Source organism: Lissotriton helveticus, chromosome 11, assembly GCF_964261635.1.
Source record: "Lissotriton helveticus chromosome 11, aLisHel1.1, whole genome shotgun sequence".
In the NCBI taxonomy this organism is placed as follows: Eukaryota; Metazoa; Chordata; class Amphibia; order Caudata; family Salamandridae; genus Lissotriton; species Lissotriton helveticus.
The window spans coordinates 925,189,197-925,211,701 of NC_136072.1; the positions used below are offsets into that span (position 1 = coordinate 925,189,197).

The 22,505-nt window shown below is 49.1% G+C and overlaps 1 protein-coding gene across 6 annotated transcripts in view; it reads left to right on the forward strand.

Annotated features, from left to right (window-relative positions):
* The window catches only part of HORMAD2 (HORMA domain containing 2), a 644,485-nt gene that overhangs the window by 333,830 nt on the left and 288,150 nt on the right, over positions 1-22,505 (forward strand). For 5 of the 6 annotated variants that reach the window (XM_078667231.1, XM_078667233.1, XM_078667235.1 and 2 more), the window contains 2 exons: positions 5,652-5,672; positions 5,768-5,794. The exons of the other annotated variant lie outside the window; for it this stretch is intronic. In XM_078667231.1, coding sequence (XP_078523357.1) covers positions 5,652-5,672; positions 5,768-5,794 — 48 coding nt within the window. The remainder of the gene's footprint in view (positions 1-5,651; positions 5,673-5,767; positions 5,795-22,505) is intronic. 6 annotated transcript variants of the gene reach the window in all.

Here is a 22,505-nt window from a genome sequence, read left to right on the forward strand (position 1 = left end):
CAAATTCAGTCAATTCAGTAGATGCGGGATTAACCCCATCTGTCATCATGGCAGAAACTGGGCTATTGTTTCCATATAATAAGGAGATGTAATCCACCCAGTCCTTTTCTGGATTGGCATGGGTAGTGCCCTCTGCCTTGAATCCCAGTATTCCGCGAGCAAGCACCAGTACTTTCTTGAGTCTTTGGCCCTTGCAGTTTCCCTCAACCCAATCCACTTGTCATCCAGCTCCCTTCTTTTTTCAGAGAGCACAATACGTCTTTTCACTCGCTTAAGGAGATCGATTTCCCGCTGCTGGACTGTGAAGAAATATATATGCTGTTTTCGGACAGGATGGTTAATTGCTTGTTTTAAGGAAATCATATTAATACAGGCAAGGTACAGAAGATATAGAACTTAATTTACTCCATTTGCGCCTCAAAAAAGGGTATAATATTATAGTGTGTTAAACCCTGCTATTCTTCTTGGGTCATCTTCACAATTGAGCCTACTTCAAAGATATTTTTTTGCGTCCAAAAAGACGGACCATTTGCTTTGTTAAAGGTAGCCCTGCCCTGACCAGCATTCCCTGAATCTAATGTGGGTAGATCAAAGGCCACTGTCATGCCCACTATACTGTGGTCGCTCCATATCAACGGGCGGACAAAAAAGTTATCACAATCCCCAAACATTTGGTAGGTCACAATCACATAGTCTAAAAGACTCTGAGTATGTTGTGAGTGAAAGGTAAAGTGTTCTGTTTTGTCAGCGGGCACTCTCCCATTTAAAATAACAAGATCTAAACTTCTAATGCAATCAAGCAAAACAAACCCCAGCTTATCGGTTTTTACTTTGTTTGGTAATAAAATCTCGGGTATGTGCGAGATTTCCTCTTTGTCTGTATTTGCATAGATCCCCGAAGCAGAGTTAGAAATTTTGGCATTTAAATCCCCTTCTAATGTCACTAAGGAGCATTCTTCCCTGATAACTATATCATGAATAAAAGAGAAAAATGCACACAAAAAGTGATCAAAATATTTCTCAGGGGGATATACATATTTGCCACGAGGAACGAAATGGACCTGCCAGATTCTCCCAAACACGCTAACTTTGCACATATACATAAATTTGAGGGGTGATAAAAAACCTTCTGGTTCCAATTGGTGGAATTTTTTTTCTCTTCTTTTTTTCTGCCCCCTTAAGACGGTCTTATACGCCTCCCACAAGACAATATGTGATGCTACGGACCCCTGGTTTTCCTCAAAGTAGAGCTGGGAACCCTCCCTGAGCTTGTCACTTAACTTGTCATCTTGGAGGTGCCAGGGATCTATCCGCGGGAACGCGGCCTTATTTACGACTGGCCCCCTCAGGGTGGCACCCACCGACGAGTGGTCGGAAAGACCCCGGGCCATGATTTGGGGGTCTGAAAATTCCTACAGTTGATCAGTACGAGTCAGGAGGTGATCCAGTCTTGAGAAGGACCCGTGCCTGGCCGAGTAAAATGTATATTGTCTCACAGAGGGATGATGTGCCTGCCATAGATCGCTTAGGCCAAAAGACTCCAGAAAGCCCTGTAGTCCCTACTCCCCCCGGAATCCCCGCCCCCCCGATCTGTCAAGATCTGCTATAAGGACTGCGTTCATATCTCCACCCACCAGGAGCGTCCCAAGGGGAAGATCCGTCAAGAAGCCCCCCAGTCGGGCATATGTCGTTGAGTGGAGGCCCGGTGGGACATAGCTTGAGCAGAAAACAATTGTACGTCCCTCTCATCCACCCGCCACTGCCACCATGCACCCCGAATCATCTGTCCATTTCCCAGAAAGGACTATCGGGAACTTCTTGCGTATGAGGATGCCCACCCTTCTGGAGCCAGATGTGAAGCCCGAGTGGGCAACCATTCTGTACCCAAAGTGATCCAGGGCCCGGCAGCTGTTGCCCCGTAAAAGCGTCTCCTGCAGGAGAACCACGTCCGGGGAGTGTCGCTTCAGGTGTTGTAGTACAAGGGTTCGTTTAATCTTGGTATCTCGGCCATTGACGTTCCACGTCCAAATCCTAGCCTGTGTCCGGGAGCCCATGAAACAATCATGTCCCACCCACTGTTCGACTGGAATCTACAACTTTGTCAGGAAATACCCGCCACCGCTGCCCCAGAGGAATTGACAAAGAGCTGAGCATAACCAACCCATTTCTGACACCCCCACATCCCCCTGTAACAACCAAACACCCCATCCCCCCAACTCCCCCCTCCCTGCTTCCCTGCCAGGTGAGCCTCCAACCCCCCACCAGTGAAAACAGCAGAGTGCCTGTCACCCCAAATCCACAAAAAAGAACATACCAGAGGAAACGTGGGATCGCCAGCCCGAGAAAGATGCACATGTATCATGTCGGATTATACCCCCTCCCATATGAAACACCCCCCAGGTGCCCCACCCATGGCCCTGCACCCCCAACACCCGGCCCAACAAACAATCCGATCCCCAGTCCGTGAGCAGCCTCAGTCAATGTCTCACTTCAAGGTCCCATGGCGAGGCAGACCCCCCTCCCCCGGGATCCAAGCCCTCCAGCCCCCAACTTCCAGTACCTAAACTCTCAGTTCAAGCAGGGACACAGGCGTAATTATGCAATTCCCTACCAAACCATAGTCACTCCGCCTCCTGCCGCTCCTTAACTCTGGGAGCCCTCCCTGGATCCGGGCTCAGCCCTCGGCCACCACGCTCCACCTGCGGATCTTGTCGCTTGTTCCGCCGTCCCACTGTACGCCACCCTTCCAACCAGTCGGCGCCATCCGCTGGCGTGTCGAAAAAGTAGGCTTTGTCTCCGTCCAGAACCTTGAGCTGGCCGGGAATAGCATCATGTATTTCACTCCCGCTTCTCGGAACGCCCTTTTAACACCATCAAATGAGCGCCGCTGGCGTTTTACCTGGAGTGGAAAATCCGGAAAAAAACGGATGACAGCATTGTCTCAGTGAAGGTCTCTATGGACTCGTGCCGCCTGCAATATGGCGTCTCTATCCCTAAAATTAAGGATGATCGTGCGCGGGGGGGGGGCTCCTGGCTTCGGCTTACCGCCCAGGGCCCTGTGCGCCCGCTCAATGGAGTAGTTTGAGAGGCGCTTGAAGAGGTTCAGGATAAGGTCCTCAACAAAGAAGTCCGTCGAGGGCCCCTCCATCCCCTCTGGCACACCCACTATACGAATGTTATTGCACCTGGCACGACCCTCCTGATCCTCCAGGCAGGCCCACACGTCCGCCTGATTTGTAGTGAGCGCAGCCACCTGCTCCTCTAAGCGCTTCGTCTTTGCCTGCAGCCCAGTAATGCCAGTTTCCGCCACTGCTACCTTGTCAGACATCTTGCGGAAAACCGCCCGCAGGAGATTCACCTCCTCCATGACCGAGTCCAATTTCGGCTCCACCATGCCCCAAAAGTCATTAATGGCCCTCATTATGTCTTTCAGAGATGGATCAGGGCCTCCGTCGTCCTGGTCACCAACCTGGCCGCCACCTGACGCACCACGATCCCTGTTCATCGCCATTGTGTATTTTTCAATGTGGTTAGATTGGCCTGATGCTCTATTCCGGCCCATTGTGGGGCCCGACCACCACGAGGCACCAACAAAGCAATTCGGTCAGTGCTTCTGCGCACCGGCCCCCAGCCACACCCAGAACACTTTTGCGAGCGTTCCAGGCACGCCGGCCCCACCTGTCCCCCAGGGGTGACCACCACCAGACTAGACTGGACACTGTCCGTGGCCCAGGCGGCGGGACCGTCAGTAGATTAGAGGCCTCTGGCTTTGGGGTGCCCCCCAGAGCTCACAGGGTGTCGCAGCGCATCAGGCCGGGTCACGGTCAGCACTCCAGAAGGGGCCCCCCCACTGCCAGGTACTCGCACCACCACAGGTCGCCGGCCGGTTCCACGCTGTTCCCGCCTCCCAGGCCGGCCACCTCCACAATCAGGCTCTCGCTCCGCCGCACTGGGCCCCTCTCACCATATTGCAGGCTTCCACAGGTCAATGGAGCACCCCCTCAGGGCCAGGATAGCCGCAGCGTCAGGGGGACAGGACCAAGGGCGGACTCTTCTTGCCCCATGCGTAGGGGCCGCCACACTCCTCGCTCAGGCCACCTGTACTCGCCCAACACAGAGCTGCAGAGGGACGTCTGTGCCCCCCCTGCCGCCCGCTGCACACACAGTCAGGCCCTGCTGTGCTAAGGCCCCACAGCTGTATCTCACGGGGTGTGCAGCAAAAGGGCTCGCTATTGCTCCTATCAGGCATGCCTCCGGGGCGCCGCCGCTCAGATCTGCCTAGCGGCCGCCATTTTGACAACACAGCCGCCGATCCTCCAATGCTCGCCGCTGGCGTCCAGGGGCACTCGGGGATACTGGAAGCACCGCCGCCGACTGCTCGACCGCTCCAACAACAGCGGGTACCTTCGGCAGATGCGGCTGTGCTCGGATAATGCCGGATGTCGGGAGGATCTCTCAGGTCCTCAGAGCATCTACGGGACTACGCCGCCATCTTCTTCGGCTGCAAGCCACGCCCCCCCAGTTAGTGGAATTTTTAAGTAAAATCGAAAACTCCCCCACTGGCATGACCCCGATCCGAATGCCTAGCATTGCAAAAACACACAAAATATCCAGAATATTCAAATTCTTTGCAAGACCACGTTTCCTGTAAGCATATAATTAAAGGGTTCATCATTTTCAGAGAATTCAATTTTGTTTCATTGGGACCCAAACCAGCCATATTCCAGGACAAAAGTAGCCCACCCAGACTACCTCAACAAATCACCTTTTACAGGAGATGGACCACTCTCCGCAGATTGTCGCGAGTCTGTCTTCTATTAATGAATCCTGACCGATCAGGGTGTATCAGATCCAATTCAACCAGTCAAGCAGAACCTACCTCACTAGCCCCAGAAAAACCTTGGGCCGAGAAATGATCTTCACAGAGGTCTGGTCCTTATCCAAGGTAGTAAAGGTGGCCATAATCTTCTCAGTGCCTTTAAGAGTCTCCAAACAAAAAGACTTGAGCTACTGGCCCTGCCTCTAACTGTGCCAAATATCTCAATTGGCATCCACTTCAATTAAAAACAAGCGATAGGGCTCAATGAAGAACTCACAACAGGTGTTCCCCTAGAACGCAAGTGGCGTTTTAGGCCCATCCTGATGAAATGTCTGGAGAAGTCAGGCTTCTGGAGGCCATGACCTCTTTGATTATGTGAAGGATCCTCGGTTTATGATTGGACAGGATATGATCTGGGGACTCGTGGGAATCACAGTGATGAAAGCCGTGTTTGTTGGCTGTTGTGATAATAACCGAAGAAAGCAATGCATAGTACTCACCTCTGGTCCTGTCATCATATTTGAATAGTCACGTGGGTAATTAGTGTAGCATAAAACTCATTTAAAGTATAATAAACTTTAGTACGTTTTATTGAGTAAAGAGCGTGTGTTCGTGTCGTTACTTAGTGGTTGTGATGTGCTAGTGTCTATTCAGTTACTCAAGTGTATCTTGTGGGCTGCACACCTTAGATAACTTCTCTACATATACAAATATGTCTGTGTGTGTGCAATTATGTGTACAGCATCAAATGTACAAGAGATGTAGTGTGTTGTAGTGCTTCCACGTCCAGTATGACCAATATTGACTTAACATTTCCTTTTTTCTTACTTAGCTCCGGATGGCAATATTGACAGTGAGTATTTAAAGAAAAACTCAACTATAAATTCGTTAGATCTACTTGATATTATAATTATTAGGACCTGTTAAAAAAAATGTTTTTATTTACAGTTTTACACGAATCCAAAGGATCCTGAGGTGAGTAACATCTAATACCTACAACATAGATGTGAAACTATGCACAGGTAGTCTCAGAATTGACCGATTGTCACTCATTGCTTTTCATGTAAACGGGTCATTCGAGGGGAGCTTCTCAAAGCTATTCAATGCCAAAATCAGTGCACTGTCCATGGTACTGTCTTCACTTCTGTCTCTGTGAAGGCCCTGCTTCTTTCTGTTTTTAAGATGCGTCTCTTAATCTGTTTTTCCCCTAATCGAGGTACAATTGGTTTGTAATTTTCAAATAGCTTTCTTTGTTATTTATTCCCTCTTACAACACCAAATTTAGATAAAAAAATGTGTATTTTGAAATCGATTTACTATTTTCGCAGTTTTCTGGTTTAAGGTTGAGTTCAAGTCAGCTTAAAGCTATGCCCTGCTTTCACTAGATATTTCTTGTGTAGAGTGTACCAGTGGCTCCCAAAGCCTAATTCTCACGAGGTTGCGAGGAGTCTTTCATGAGACAAACATAATTATTTTGATTCTTGGCCTAACCATATGTCTATTTTAGTGCTAGGGATTACTGTGTGTATCTGTCTTTAGGTATGTATGTATATGGTATTTCTATAGTACGCAACTAGTCAAAATGCAGCAGAGCCTTTTGAAAAGAAAAAGAAAAAGGCAAAACAAAGTCAGCATAAGGAGGTGACCGGAAACCAAGCAAGAGGAACTTATTCCGTCCTAGAAATTCCTTTGGTAATTCTGGGGGATTATGAATGTAAATGCAGAAAAACTGGAAGAAAGCCTATTGTTTAGAGATAATTGACAAACCACATACGAAACATGAAGAAGTTATGTTTCTTTATTGGAGCATGCCAAAGTAAGCCCCACTTGGAGCAGCATCCTTGCAGCTCAACCCATGCTCTCCAACTGACATTTACCCAACCAGGCTTATATCAGCATTCTAATTACATCACAGTCACACTGGCTGAGAAGCAGGGAAAATAACACTAAGGGGAGAATGCATGGCATAGAAATGAAGATACCACACACCTCTCTTCTTTATGGAAATACTAGAAAATATAAATCAAAATAAGACAGTAATAAACAACATAGATAATAATGAGAACGAAGAAAGGGACTACAAATTCAATCACACAATACATAAACACAAAAAGACCAGAGAAGAGAATAATGATACAAAGGTGAGAATAATTATACAAAATTTAGAATAACACATACATATATCACCAGGGGAAAAACCCACACTTTACCCTTTCCACAGACAATATAATATATAGGGGGAACAAAAATAGTGACACCTTATAATAGTCACTGACTCTGAAGTATAGTGCAACGGGTGCCATACACTTGCCCAATAATAAAGTGCAAAACATATGTCCCTGCGGGTACAACACATATGCCCCATTCACAAGAGTGCAATACGTGGGCCCGATGGGTCCCATACACCTGCCCAATAATAAAGTGCAAAACATATGCCCTTGTGGGTGCAAAACATATGCCCACAGCAGGGCGCAAAGAAAAATGCCCCAACCTCAGTACTAGATAGAAGTCGTAAAGTAAGTATTTGTTTGGGTAGGTATTAACAGGCTCCAACACATAGCAATATTTGGATGCAAGAAATATGCCCCATAACTTGTAACTGCAAGAACTGTTTGGGCTGCAAAGCAAATGACCAACACTAGCAATGGTAAGCAAGTATGGTTTGGGTTCCAGAATCCCTGCCCCATCACCTGGAACTGTAAGAATTGATTGGGATGCAAAAAACATGCTCCAGCTCAAGTAAAAGTAAGTGATATATGGGTACAAAACATAACCCTCACCACAATGAACAATAAATAACATTGGCATAATGATCAACACATGCAGCACACAGGAGTTACTCCATACTCCGTAAAGAATTGACAAGTAAGCATGGCAAAGACAAAAGAGAAAATACTAGGAAAGCCAATAAAGCACAGCATCAGACAAAACATCTTAGCATGAAGTAAATGGCAAGCATAATAAGCAGTCAACAGCAGAAATATTAAGCATGGCAGAAACTGAAGAATAGGATTTAAATATATGCTTAGACTGTGTGTTTAAATTTGAAAGCACTGCGGGGAGTAAAGCGCGAGCATCTTAAAACTGTCTATTACAATTGAAGGCACCACTGTCTATTACAATGGGTGGGGTACCCAGAAATGTCCTCACAGCCTTGCACAAAGCTATTGAGGCTCATTTGTCCCTGGCTTCATTGATGTTCATTACTGTATGGTGGCACTGGTGCATTACTTCTTGGAGCTATTATTACTTAGCACATTTATGTTTATTTCTGCATGGGACCATTGGTGACTCATTATTCTGTTGGACCGCTGATGCTTGTGACTGCCTAGACCATTACGCCTTATTACTTTATTCTTGGTTTTTCGTACTGCATGAGGCTAGAACAGATGTTCTCTAATTCTATGTCACGACTGGAGGCGAGGATTTTGCCCTTCTCTCTTCACTTTTTTAATAGCAGCCAAAACAACATATAACAACTATGTTTACCATGAACCTCTGGGAAAACGCTAGTGAGAAAATTGTCCAATCAGCCACCGACATGGGTCCTCCAATCAGGTGCGATGTAGTCCTACATATTCTGGCTCCACTGACTTCCCATCCTCTTTCTTTGCTGCTGTGCAGCAGAGCTAAGTGCCTTTTTTCTCTTGTTAAAATTTCATATGCTATGTGTTGATAACTGCTTAGAGTATAGTTATTTACATATTTTAGCTATTCTGCTAGTGATTCTGTATATCACAGCGCTTCACGCGTCATTTGTAAAAGCCTTAATCTGCTTGCTGATATTTCTTGTGCTTTGCGCGTAACACGTACTTTTTAGGGCTCGGCATCGAGCCCTATTGCAGTTGAGTTCGCTCTCAAGGGAGGACAGAGCGGTGCACGAGCCTACCAGGGTCTGTGGACGCGCACACACACAGGCAGGCAGGTACGCCCCAGACACACATAGACAGACAGACACACGCACACACACACACACACACACACACACACACACACACACACTCCCTCTCTGCCCACTCCCTCTCTGCCGCCCCCTTCCCCCCTCCCCTCTACCCCCACTCACCGGGCTCTTTCCCTCCAGCGGGTCAGTCACGGCAGCAGGCAGACTCTGTGTCTTCTCCGGCGATCTTCAGCTGATGTGCATGCCCACGCTGCGTCACGTGCGCGCCCACCACGCTGTTTTCACGCCCGTTGATCCTCAGCTTGTTATATACTTTGGCTATGGACAATTAGACCACCGTTTTGCTCCGTCAATCATGTTTTCTTGGGCTGCGGTGTCTACAAGGCAAGGGGGCAGTGCACTGCACATGGATTTATCCTCGTCACGCCAATCGGTATTGTTTAATTTTATTTCTTTCGATCAGCATGTTTTTTTGTAATGTCTGGGAGAGCCGACGCTGGGACTTGAACCCCATTCCACAGTGTCAAAGTCCGGACACGGAGTGAAAGAACGTGGCTGTGCAAGCTACCACTGGACCCACTATACTCAGTTACCATGAGGTGGCGATATCTGCCACTCACTTTCCTCACTTTACCTTTGTGTTAGCCACGATGATCATAATCATTTCTATCCACTTCCATAATAGGCTTGTATTTTCAAAGATAGCCTCTAATACTGAAAAGAAATTAGGGCAATAAATATCTATACAGCAGCGTACATAAACACAAAATGTCATGACATTTTGCACAGTGTTGCAGGTCCGCTGTAGTCAAGGAGATTGTCTTCTGAGAAGTGTTTACATCCTCAAAATGACTTTCCAGTGTAGAGGACCATTGGTGCACCTGCTTATCTGGCAATATGCATAAGGATTACTACCTATCTCACTAATATTTTATCTTCCTAAATAGTTTGTTCACAGTACATTATAAATTGTTTTCACATCATGGGAGCTCTAAAAATTGAATTCTGTTCATCGCTTCTAAATGAGGCGCTTTTTTTGCATTCTTCGACAATGCTTTCAAACTAATTTCTGCTACTGCGGTAGATGGATGGCACTCTGGAGAATATTGTGTTTCTCGGTATAGCTCTATAAGCCGTGCGTGCCCCTGGTGACCCTCACGCCCGACCCCATGTCTGCCCAGTAGAACGGCGCTCACTTCATCCCTCTGTGAGGCAGAAGGTGAGTGTGAGTTCAGAGTGCGCAGAGTGTGAAGTAGTGAGTGCAGAGTGAGTGTGCAGAGTGAGTGTGCAGAGTGCAGAGTAGTGAGTGCAGAGTAGTGAGTGCAGAGTAGTGAGTGTGCAGAGTAGTGAGTGTGCAGAGTAGTGAGTGTGCAGAGTAGTGAGTGCAGAGTAGTGAGTGCAGAGTAGTGAGGGTGCAGAGTAGTGAGTGTGCAGAGTAGTGAGTGCAGTGTAGTGAGTGTGCAGAGTAGTGAGTGTGCAGACTAGTGAGTGTGCAGACTAGTGAGTGCAGAGTTGTGAGTGTGTAGAGTAGAGAGTGCAGAGTAGTGAGTGCAGAGTAGTGAGTGAGTGCAGAGTAGTGAGTGTGTAGAGTAGTGAGTGCAGGGTAGTGAGTGCAGAGTAGTGAGTGCAGAGTAGTGAGTGCAGAGTAGTGAGTGCAGAGAGTAGTGAGTGCAGAGAGTAGTGAGTGCAGAGAGTAGTGAGTGCAGAGAGTAGTGAGTGCAGAGTAGTGAGTGCAGAGAGTAGTGAGTGCAGAGTGCAGAGTAGTGAGTGCAGAGTGCAGAGTAGTGAGTGCAGAGTAGTGAGTGCAGAGTAGTGAGTGCAGAGTAGTGAGTGCAGAGTAGTGAGTGTGTAGAGTAGTGAGTGCAGGGTAGTGAGTGCAGAGTAGTGAGTGCAGAGTAGTGAGTGCAGAGTGCAGAGTTGTGAGTGCAGAGTGCAGAGTTGTGCGTGCAGAGTACAGAGTAGTGAGTGCAGAGTACAGAGTTGTGAGTGCAGAGTACAGAGTTGTGAGTGCAGAGTGCAGAGTTGTGAGTGCAGAGTGCAGAGTTGTGAGTGCAGAGTTGTGAGTGCATAGAGTAGTGAGTGCAGAGAGTAGTGAGTGCAGAGTAGTGAGTGCAGAGAGTAGTGAGTGCAGAGTACAGAGTAGTGAGTGCAGAGTGCAGAGTAGTGAGTGCAGAGTGCAGAGTAGTGAGTGCAGAGTAGTGAGTGCAGAGTAGTGAGTGCAGAGTAGTGAGTGCAGAGTAGTGAGTGCAGAGTAGTGAGTGTGTAGAGTAGTGAGTGCAGGGTAGTGAGTGCAGAGTAGTGAGTGCAGAGTAGTGAGTGCAGAGTGCAGAGTTGTGAGTGCAGAGTGCAGAGTTGTGAGTGCAGAGTACAGAGTAGTGAGTGCAGAGTACAGAGTTGTGAGTGCAGAGTGCAGAGTTGTGAGTGCAGAGTGCAGAGTTGTGAGTGCAGAGTGCAGAGTTGTGAGTGCAGAGTTGTGAGTGCAGAGTTGTGAGTGCAGAGTAGTGAGTGCAGAGTGCAGAGTAGTGAGTGCAGAGTGCAGAGTAGTGAGTGCAGAGTGCAGAGTAGTGAGTGCAGAGTACAGAGTAGTGAGTGCAGGGTAGTGAGTGCAGAGTAGTGAGCGCAGAGTAGTGAGTGCTGAGTGCAGAGTGCAGAGTAGTGAGTAGTGAGTGCAGAGTAGTGAGTGCAGAGTGCAGAGTAGTGAGTGCAGAGTGCAGAGTAGTGAGTGCAGAGTACAGAGTAGTGAGTGCAGGGTAGTGAGTGCAGGGTAGTGAGTGCAGAGTAGTGAGTGCAGAGTAGTGAGTGCTGAGTGCAGAGTGCAGAGTAGTGAGTAGTGAGTGCAGAGTAGTGAGTGCAGAGTAGTGAGTGCAGAGTAGTGAGTGCAGAGTAGTGAGTGCAGAGTAGTGAGTGCAGAGTGCAGAGTAGTGAGTGCAGAGTGCAGAGTAGTGAGTGCAGAGTGCAGAGTAGTGAGTGCAGAGTGCTGAGTAGTGAGTGCAGAGTGCAGAGTAGTGAGTGCAGAGTGCAGAGTAGTGAGTGCGGAGTGCAGAGTAGTGAGTGCAGAGTGCTGAGTAGTGAGAGCAGAGTGCAGAGTAGTGAGTGCAGAGTGCAGAGTAGTGAGTGCAGAGTGCAGAGTAGTGAGTGCAGAGTGCAGAGTAGTGAGTGTAGAGTGCAGAGTAGTGAGTGTAGAGTGCAGAGTAGTGAGGAGTGCAGAGTAGTGAGGAGTGCAGAGTAGTGAGTGCAGAGTGCAGAGTAGTGAGTGCAGAGTGCAGAGTAGTGAGTGCAGAGTGCAGAGTAGTGAGTGCAGAGTGCAGAGTAGTGAGTGCAGAGTAGTGAGTGCAGAGTGCAGAGTAGTGAGTGCAGAGTGCAGAGTAGTGAGTGCAGAGTGCAGAGTAGTGAGTGCAGGGTAGTGAGTGCAGGGTAGTGAGTGCAGGGTAGTGAGTGCAGGGTAGTGAGTGCAGGGTAGTGAGTGCAGGGTAGTGAGTGCAGAGTAGTGAGTGCAGGGTAGTGAGTGCAGAGTAGTGAGTGCAGAGAGTGCAGAGTAGTGAGTGCTGAGTAGTGAGTGCAGAGTGCTGAGTAGTGAGTGCAGAGTAGTGAGTGCAGAGTGCAGAGTAGTGAGTGCAGAGTGCAGAGTAGTGAGTGCAGAGTGCAGAGTAGTGAGTGAAGAGTGCAGAGTAGTGAGTGCAGAGTAGTGAGTGCAGAGTGCAGAGTAGTGAGTGCAGAGTGCAGAGTAGTGAGTGCAGAGTAGTGAGTGCAGGGTAGTGAGTGCAGGGTAGTGAGTGCAGAGTAGTGAGTGCAGGGTAGTGAGTGCAGGGTATTGAGTGCAGAGTAGTGAGTGCAGAGAGTGCAGAGTGCAGAGTGCAGAGTAGTGAGTGCAGAGTGCAGAGTAGTGAGTGCAGAGTGCAGAGTAGTGAGTGCAGAGTGCTGAGTAGTGAGAGCAGAGTGCAGAGTAGTGAGTGCAGAGTGCAGAGTAGTGAGTGCAGAGTGCAGAGTAGTGAGTGCAGAGTGCAGAGTAGTGAGTGCAGAGTGCAGAGTAGTGAGTGCAGAGTGCAGAGTAGTGAGTGTAGAGTGCAGAGTAGTGAGGAGTGCAGAGTAGTGAGTGCAGAGTGCAGAGTAGTGAGTGCAGAGTGCAGAGTAGTGAGTGCAGAGTGCAGAGTAGTGAGTGCAGAGTGCAGAGTAGTGAGTGCAGAGTGCAGAGTAGTGAGTGCAGAGTGCTGAGTAGTGAGAGCAGAGTGCAGAGTAGTGAGAGCAGAGTGCAGAGTAGTGAGTGCAGAGTGCAGAGTAGTGAGTGCAGAGTGCAGAGTAGTGAGTGCAGAGTGCAGAGTAGTGAGTGCAGAGTGCAGAGTAGTGAGTGCAGAGTGCAGAGTAGTGAGGAGTGCAGAGTAGTGAGGAGTGCAGAGTAGTGAGGAGTGCAGAGTAGTGAGGAGTGCAGAGTAGTGAGTGCAGAGTGCAGAGTAGTGAGTGCAGAGTGCAGAGTAGTGAGTGCAGAGTGCAGAGTAGTGAGTGCAGAGTGCAGAGTAGTGAGTGCAGAGTAGTGAGTGCAGATTGCAGAGTAGTGAGTGCAGAGTGCAGAGTAGTGAGTGCAGAGTGCAGAGTAGTGAGTGCAGAGTGCAGAGTAGTGAGTGCAGGGTAGTGAGTGCAGGGTAGTGAGTGCAGGGTAGTGAGTGCAGGGTAGTGAGTGCAGGGTAGTGAGTGCAGAGTAGTGAGTGCAGGGTAGTGAGTGCAGAGTAGTGAGTGCAGAGTGCAGAGTAGTGAGTGCTGAGTAGTGAGTGCAGAGTGCTGAGTAGTGAGTGCAGAGTGCAGAGTAGTGAGTGCAGAGTGCAGAGTAGTGAGTGCAGAGTGCAGAGTAGTGAGTGCAGAGTGCAGAGTAGTGAGTGCAGAGTGCAGAGTAGTGAGTGCAGAGTAGTGAGTGCAGAGTAGTGAGTGCAGAGTGCAGAGTAGTGAGTGCAGAGTGCAGAGTAGTGAGTGCAGGGTAGTGAGTGCAGGGTAGTGGGTGCAGAGTAGTGAGTGCAGGGTAGTGAGTGCAGGGTAGTGAGTGCAGAGTAGTGAGTGCAGAGAGTGCAGAGTGCAGAGTAGTGAGTGCAGAGTGCAGAGTAGTGAGTGCAGAGTGCAGAGTAGTGAGTGCAGAGTGCAGAGTAGTGAGTGCAGAGTGCAGAGTAGTGAGTGCAGAGTGCAGAGTAGTGAGTGCAGAGTGCAGAGTGCAGAGTAGTGAGTGCAGAGTAGTGAGTGCAGAGTGCAGAGTGCAGAGTAGTGAGTGCAGAGTAGTGAGTGCAGGGTAGTGAGTGCAGGGTAGTGAGTGCAGAGTAGTGAGTGCAGGGTAGTGAGTGCAGGGTAGTGAGTGCAGAGTAGTGAGTGCAGAGAGTGCAGAGTGCAGAGTAGTGAGTGCAGAGTGCAGAGTAGTGAGTGCAGAGTGCAGAGTAGTGAGTGCAGAGTGCAGAGTAGTGAGTGCAGAGTGCTGAGTAGTGAGAGCAGAGTGCAGAGTAGTGAGTGCAGAGTGCAGAGTAGTGAGTGCAGAGTGCAGAGTAGTGAGTGCAGAGTGCAGAGTAGTGAGTGCAGAGTGCAGAGTAGTGAGTGCAGAGTGCAGAGTAGTGAGGAGTGCAGAGTAGTGAGTGCAGAGTAGTGAGTGCAGAGTGCAGAGTAGTGAGTGCAGAGTAGTGAGTGCAGAGTGCAGAGTAGTGAGTGCAGAGTGCAGAGTAGTGAGTGCAGAGTTCTGAGTAGTGAGAGCAGAGTGCAGAGTAGTGAGTGCAGAGTAGTGAGTGCAGAGTGCAGAGTAGTGAGTGCAGAGTGCAGAGTAGTGAGTGCAGAGTGCAGAGTAGTGAGTGTAGAGTGCAGAGTAGTGAGGAGTGCAGAGTAGTGAGGAGTGCAGAGTAGTGAGGAGTGCAGAGTAGTGAGGAGTGCAGAGTAGTGAGTGCAGAGTGCAGAGTAGTGAGTGCAGAGTGCAGAGTAGTGAGTGCACAGTGCAGAGTAGTGAGTGCAGAGTGCAGAGTAGTGAGTGCAGAGTGCAGAGTAGTGAGTGCAGAGTGCAGAGTAGTGAGTGCAGAGTAGTGAGTGCAGGGTAGTGAGTGCAGGGTAGTGAGTGCAGGGTAGTGAGTGCAGGGTAGTGAGTGCAGGGTAGTGAGTGCAGAGTAGTGAGTGCAGGGTAGTGAGTGCAGAGTAGTGGGTGCAGAGAGTGCAGAGTGCAGAGTAGTGAGTGCTGAGTAGTGAGTGCAGAGTGCTGAGTAGTGAGTGCAGAGTGCAGAGTAGTGAGTGCAGAGTGCAGAGTAGTGAGTGCAGAGTGCAGAGTAGTGAGTGCAGAGTGCAGAGTAGTGAGTGCAGAGTGCAGAGTAGTGAGTGCAGAGTAGTGAGTGCAGAGTAGTGAGTGCAGAGTAGTGAGTGCAGAGTGCAGAGTAGTGAGTGCAGAGTAGTGAGTGCAGGGTAGTGAGTGCAGGGTAGTGGGTGCAGAGTAGTGAGTGCAGGGTAGTGAGTGCAGGGTAGTGAGTGCAGAGTAGTGAGTGCAGAGAGTGCAGAGTGCAGAGTAGTGAGTGCAGAGTGCAGAGTAGTGAGTGCAGAGTGCAGAGTAGTGAGTGCAGAGTGCAGAGTAGTGAGTGCAGAGTGCTGAGTAGTGAGAGCAGAGTGCAGAGTAGTGAGTGCAGAGTGCAGAGTAGTGAGTGCAGAGTGCAGAGTAGTGAGTGCAGAGTGCAGAGTAGTGAGTGCAGAGTGCAGAGTAGTGAGTGCAGAGTGCAGAGTAGTGAGTGTAGAGTGCAGAGTAGTGAGGAGTGCAGAGTAGTGAGGAGTGCAGAGTAGTGAGGAGTGCAGAGTAGTGAGTGCAGAGTGCAGAGTAGTGAGTGCAGAGTGCAGAGTAGTGAGTGCAGAGTGCAGAGTAGTGAGTGCAGAGTAGTGAGTGCAGAGTGCAGAGTAGTGAGTGCAGAGTGCAGAGTAGTGAGTGCAGAGTGCAGAGTAGTGAGTGCAGGGTAGTGAGTGCAGGGTAGTGAGTGCAGGGTAGTGAGTGCAGGGTAGTGAGTGCAGGGTAGTGAGTGCAGGGTAGTGAGTGCAGAGTAGTGAGTGCAGGGTAGTGAGTGCAGAGTAGTGAGTGCAGAGAGTGCAGAGTGCAGAGTAGTGAGTGCTGAGTAGTGAGTGCAGAGTGCTGAGTAGTGAGTGCAGAGTGCAGAGTAGTGAGTGCAGAGTGCAGAGTAGTGAGTGCAGAGTGCAGAGTAGTGAGTGCAGAGTGCAGAGTAGTGAGTGCAGAGTAGTGAGTGCAGAGTGCAGAGTAGTGAGTGCAGAGTGCAGAGTAGTGAGTGCAGAGTAGTGAGTGCAGAGTGCAGAGTAGTGAGTGCAGAGAAGTGAGTGCAGAGTAGTGAGTGCAGGGTAGTGAGTGCAGGGTAGAGAGTGCAGGGTAGTGAGTGCCGGGTAGTGAGTGCCGGGTAGTGAGTGCTGGGTAGTGAGTGCCGGGTAGTGAGTGCCGGGTAGTGAGTGCCGGGTAGTGAGTGCAGGGTAGTGAGTGCAGGGTAGTGAGTGCAGGGTAGTGAGTGCAGAGTGCATAGTAGTGAGTGCAGAGTGCAGAGTAGTGAGTGCAGAGTGCAGAGTAGTGAGTGCAGGGTAGTGAGTGCAGGGTAGTGAGTGCAGGGTAGTGAGCGCAGGGTAGTGAGCGCAGGGTAGTGAGCGCAGAGTAGTGAGCGCAGAGTAGCGAGCGCAGAGTGCAGAGTTGTGAGTGCAGAGATGTGAGTGCAGAGTTGTGAGTGCAGAGTTGTGAGTGCAGAGTAGTGAGTGCAGAATGCAGAGTTGTGAGTGCAGAGTAGTGAGTGCAGAATGCAGAGTTGTGAGTGCAGAGTAGTGAGTGCAGAATGCAGAGTGAGTGTGCAGAGTAGTGAGTGCAGAATGCAGAGTGAGTGTGCAGAGCAGTAAGTGCAAGTGCAGAGCGGTGTGTGCTGTTGAGTGCAGAGTGCTATGTGCTGTTGAGTGCAGAGTGCTGTGTGCCGTTGAGTGCAGAGTGCTGTGTGCTGTTGAGTGCAGAGTGCTGTGTGCTGTTGAGTGCAGAGTGCTGTGTATTGGCAATGTAAATGACAATGTCATTTGTTTATGATTTAAAGAAAAAAAAAGAAATGTCATGAGCAATGCCAATAGCTCTTCCTTTAATGATGCCGAGACCATTACATTGTAAATGCTTGTTTTGTGTTATTGCTGATTCGGAGTGTTTTTCTCTCTGTTTTTTTTACTGACAGAGGGAGCGTTTCCGCTCCTACGCGGTCTCTGCCTGGACTTTTGGCGCGGCATCATCCTCCTGCCGCCAGGGGGCGCCGGAGGTCTTGCGGGACACGGCGCACGCTTTCGAATTCCCTGAGAGGATCGAGCCGCAAGCCGTAGTTCCAGAGCTGTGTGTGGCCTGAGGGAGACGCGAGCCGTAGTTCCAGAGCTGAGTGGCCGTTTTTGGTGTAGGACCGTTCTGCTGTCACTAACAGTTGATCCCTTCCAATTAACGCTACGCTCTGATCCCTATTTTGGACCCATTACTCAGGAGCAGAGTCTGTATTCCGTGTCGCACGCCTTGAGCTACTCAGGGTCTGTACAATTAGCGCGCTGCGCTTGAGGGGAGTTACCTAGGCCAAAGGTGTTAAAAATGATTATCAATCCTATCAAGGCTTCCTCCCCAGAGCAGTGACCCATAAATCTGCGAGGTTTCTCCTCACACTTCACCAAGTGGCTGACAACCAGCCAGTGTTGAGCAACCTAAGTAGGCTGCAGGTCTGTCACCCAGACTCTAATATATTTACATTCTCAATTAACCTCATTTCAGGATGGAAATGCATTATGAGGATGATTCCCGAGGGGGAGATAACACCCGGGCAGATCTCCCTTGGGATGATGATTTTTATGATGCAGTAGACGCATCAATTTTCAGGGCAGTAGGGGAAGCCATGACCTCCCACAAGGACAGATTGTCCAGGAAGATTGATCAGACCCTAGCCGCCTTACCCACGGCTCCTGCCCCCCAGACCGGACCTTCAGACACTACTCCCCCAACTGACCTTGCTCCGCCCTCACCCAAATGTCCTAGAGATGCAGGGGAAGACCTGTCTGCTTTTGACAGGCTGAAACAAGCCTTTCTGGCTACCCAACCGACGCAACCATCCCTGCCGCTATCAGAGAACCCTGTGACCCCAGATAACGCTAGTCCTGATGACGCAGGTGATCCTGACGCTGAACTGGTGCAAGCCTTTCTGCGCCCGTCCGTGGCCGGCCAGGGGCCGGAATCCCTGGCTCAAATAGTCTTCAGTATACGCAAGAACAGCTGTTAGGCTGGTGCCCTTTTACTAAAGAAGCATGCAGGCATAGTATGCACGCGGAAATTATGCCTTATCAGTGTAAGGTATGCCTTTACCACCCCTTAGCTCTTTTGGGTGACGAGAGGGAGGTAGAGAAACTAAGCATGATTCAGGTGAATTGCCGCTCTCTTAATAAGCACAGATTGGAAATCCATGATCTGCTAATGGACTGCCAGCCGGACGTGCTGTTTTTAACGGAGACCTGGCTAGATGAGGCGTCCGCCCCGGAGATTCTGGAAGCCCTTCCTCACGCATACGGCTTATTGAGAATTGACAGGGGGGCCCAGCGAGGTGGTGGAATAGCTCTGGCGCATAAACTGGAGTTGACATGCGCCCTAGAATCAGTGAATATCACTAATAGCGAAGCAGGTTTCTTCTCTATTAAAGTCTCCCCTAATTACACCATAAACGGCTATCTTATTTACCGTCCACCAGGAACGTCCACACAATTTGTGGACAGCTTGTTGGAGGTGGTGACCCAACCAGCTCTACGATATAGCAGAGTCCTAATTTTAGGTGATCTGAACCTACATTTCGAGGATGTAGGTTGCAAAGAAGCTCAAGGGGTTATTGCTTCCATGAAGTCTTTGATGTTTGACCTCCTATCGCTGGCACCCACGCATCAAATGGGCCATCTTCTTGACCCTATTTTTGCTAACTGGGATGAAGTGAAGGCACAGTGCCCCATCAGGGTTCCCTGGTCTGACCACTGCCTTGTCCCTTTCTCTGTTTTAAGTAGATCGATAGGGACGATATCGAGGAAACCCTCATTTCCCAAACGTAGGAATTGGAAGAAATTTAGCCAAGAAACATTTGAGCTTGCCTTGAAGCAAGACTATCCTCCGTTAAGAGGGACCCTCAACGAGGCTTGGAAAGTATATGAAGATTGGATGACCAGGGCATTAGACAAAGTGGCACCATGGACAAACAGGGCCCCAGCACGGCGCTCTAAGTCTGCCCCATGGTTCAATGAGGAATTAAGAGCAGCCAAATCCATTTGTAAAGATCTAGAACGCACATGGCGTAAAGATTTGGTACAACCCATAAGCTGCAATATAAGAACAGTATGAGGAAGTATCATAGACTGATAAGGAAAGTGAAAAGAGAATTCTTAAAGGAGAGAATTGAGTCAGCTGAGAATATGTCTAAGGAACTCTTCTCAATATACAAGGAGCTGACGTTGCCCAATAGGACAGTGGCCCAAGACACTTTTTCCGAAGAAGTCTGGGAGTCTATTGCGGACCACTTCGTGAAGAAGGTTGAGAAGATATATGTATCCTTCCCGACAGGGGCTGGTAAGGACATATTGGACCCTGACGGAAGTACGAGGCATACAGTGGACAAATACTTGAATCGTTTCGAGGTTCCTCCGAGATTGGAATTGCTGAGAATTGCGCTTAGCATTCAATCAGGATCTCCCACCGATGCTGCCCTGCCCAAGATTTTTAGGAACCAGTTGGAATTCCTGATAAACAATATAGGTCATATAGCTACTCTCTCCCTTCAGGAAGCTATGTGCCTGATGATTGGAAAAGGGCTCAGGTAATCCCTATAAAAAAGAAAGTAAATTTAAATATATCCCAACTGGATAATCTCCGTCCTATTTCGCTCCTTCCTTTCTGCATGAAAGTAGTGGAAAAAATAGCTAATATCCAGCTTATGAAATTTATGGAAGAAGGCCAACTTCTCCATTCTTCCCAATCAGGCTTTAGGGCAAGCCACTCAACAGAAACCGCCCTTCTCTTCTCCACGGAGATGCTCCGGCAAAAAGTGGACGAGGGACAGACAGCTGCCTTGGTATTATTAGACCTGAGTGCGGCTTTTGATACCGTCTCGCACTTCTTGCTGTTAGTCCGTCTCAGTGAGGCCGGAGTGGTTGGACCGGCTTACAATTGGCTATGCTCATTTCTTGCGGATAGGAGTTTCCAAGTTTATTGCTCCCCGTTCAAATCAACATCCCGGTGTTTAAGGCAGGGGATTCCACAAGGCTCTATTTTGAGCCCCACGTTGGTCAATGTCTATATGTAGCCCCTTGCGAGGATTGTGGGAATCATATGGTGTGGAAATTGTATCTTATGCCGACGATACACAATTGGTGGTCACTCTATCTCAAAACCCGGTTGAGGCGGCAGCTAATTTCTCTGCCTGTCTAACTGATTTAGCTGTTGGATGATTAATAATTGCCTCCGCCTTAACGGGAACAAAACCGAGTTGCTAGTGATCGGTAAGATGCCATCTATTTGGTCGTTGGCCTGGTGGCCTCCTGAACTAGGTCCCACACCCACTCCTTCGGTCCTTGTGAAGAACTTAGGTGTTTACCTGGATACTAACCTCTCTTTTGAACAACACATTGGAAGTATGTCAGGCAAATGCTATGGCATTCTGAAAACCCTTCGAAAAGTTTTAGATCTTCTTCCCATTAAAGCAAGGAAAACGTTGATACACGCCTTAGTCACCCCCGATCTGGACTATGGGAATTCTTTGCGTATTGGTCTTAACAAGAAAGGGATGCGCCAACTCCAATGTGTCCAAAATGCGGCTGCCAGACTCGTCCTTAATTTGCCCAGGAAGACATCAGGGAAACAAGCCTTAGCTACTCTACACTGGCTCCCCATACGGGAACGTATCCGATTTAAAACTATGTGCATGGCTCACCGTATTGCACAGGGCAAAGGCCCTGCATACCTTCAAAATTTGCTGACCATTTACCGTTCTAAAAGCATCCTGAGATCTCTTGGAAGTATGCAATTCCATGTTCCTCGCATTCATAAAGCGCGGATGGGAGGTCGCTCCTTTAGATACTTAGCCTGCAAACAGTGGAATAAACTTCCCATTGAACTCCGGATGGAGCCTTCGGAAACAAGGTTCCGCCTGAAACTCAAAACTCACCTTTTCCCGTAGAACTAACTTTGAATCTGTGTCTTCCGACCTCTACCGCTGATTGCTTGAATCTCTGCCTTCTTTTGGACTGCATTCATAGCGCGGGGACACACTGATTATAGTGTAACCAGGCGCTTTATAAATGTTTTTATTATTATTATTATTATTATTATTATTATTACTCCCTAGGGGACAAGGCCCTAGACAACAGCAATACCAGGACAAGACAAGATTCGGGAATTTCTATCCCACCAGAGGCCGGTGAGGCAAGGGCTGTGGTTATCGTGGAGCAGCATCCTCCGCTATTCCCGGTAAGTGTAATCCCTTCTTTCCACTTAAGGGTAGGGGGAGGCTGGGGAGTTTTATCCAGGCATGGATTTCCATCACAGGGGACTCCTGGGTACTCCAAACAGTTCAATAGTTCCAAATTGACTATATAGGCGAACCCCATCAGGAGTTAAGACCACATCCCATTCAGTTCTCCCTCCAAGAGTCCAGTCTCGTAGACTCGGAGGTTTCTTCCCTTCTATCCAAAGGTGCTATCGCCTGCACAACCCCTCACCCACGGGGGTTCATCAGCAACATCTTTCTAGTGGACAGAATGTATGGAGGCAAGCGTCCATTCATAAATCTCAGCTAATTCAATGAGTGGTTGGTCTACCGCCACTTCAAAATAGAGGGGATTCATCTCCTCAGGGATGTCCTGAGAACTCAGGATTGGATGGTATGGCTAGATTTGAAAGATGCCTACTTGGTGATCACAATATTTCCACCTCATTGTCGCTTCCTCCAATTCGTTTGGCGCAATCAGACTTACGAGTTTACCGCCCTTCCCTTTGGTCTTTCCTTGGCCCCTTTGTGCTTCACCAAGGTCCTCAGACCAGCGGTGGAGTTCTTGGGGGCGCGAGGAATCCGAATGATTGTTTATCTGGATGACATTCTCCTCATGGATGCATGCCCTCACTAACTCTCACACCACCTCGAAACAGCGGTGGATCTCTTGCAGGGTCTGGGTTTTGTGGTCAACGAGTTCAAATCTGTCCTAACGCCCTCTCAGTCCCTCAACTTTCTGGGTTTTGTGTTAGACTCTGTTTCTTCCACTCTTAGTCTCCCATCCAGAAAGATGTCTTCTCGCCACCTCCATCCAGGCCATCTTCCTGGGCCCTCTACACTATTGAGCGCTCCAGCACCTCAAACCGAGTCACTTACGGAGGGGACGTCCCTACTCTTTCAAGGTTCCCCTGTCAGAGGAAGCCCGGGAGGAAATCACTTGGTGGTTGGAACATATGGAAGCCTGGAACAGGCGAGCTATATTCGGTTCTGCCCCAGTCCTCGTGATAGGATCAGATGGCAGCAGACAAGGCTGGGGCACCAGATGCAGCAAAGTTTCCACAGGAGGTTTGTGGTCTCCTCAAGAACGGAGATTTCATATAAATTGCTTAGACCTCCTCGCGGGCTCTTTCACTGTTCGCTGCTGGACAAGGGACTCGGTCCAATCCTCACTCCTTCTAAAGATGGATAATATTTTGGCCGTCCGATAAATCAACCATTTAGGAGGGATGAGATCCAGGGCCCTCTCGGATTAGGCCGCCAGTTTTTGGCAGTACTGTCT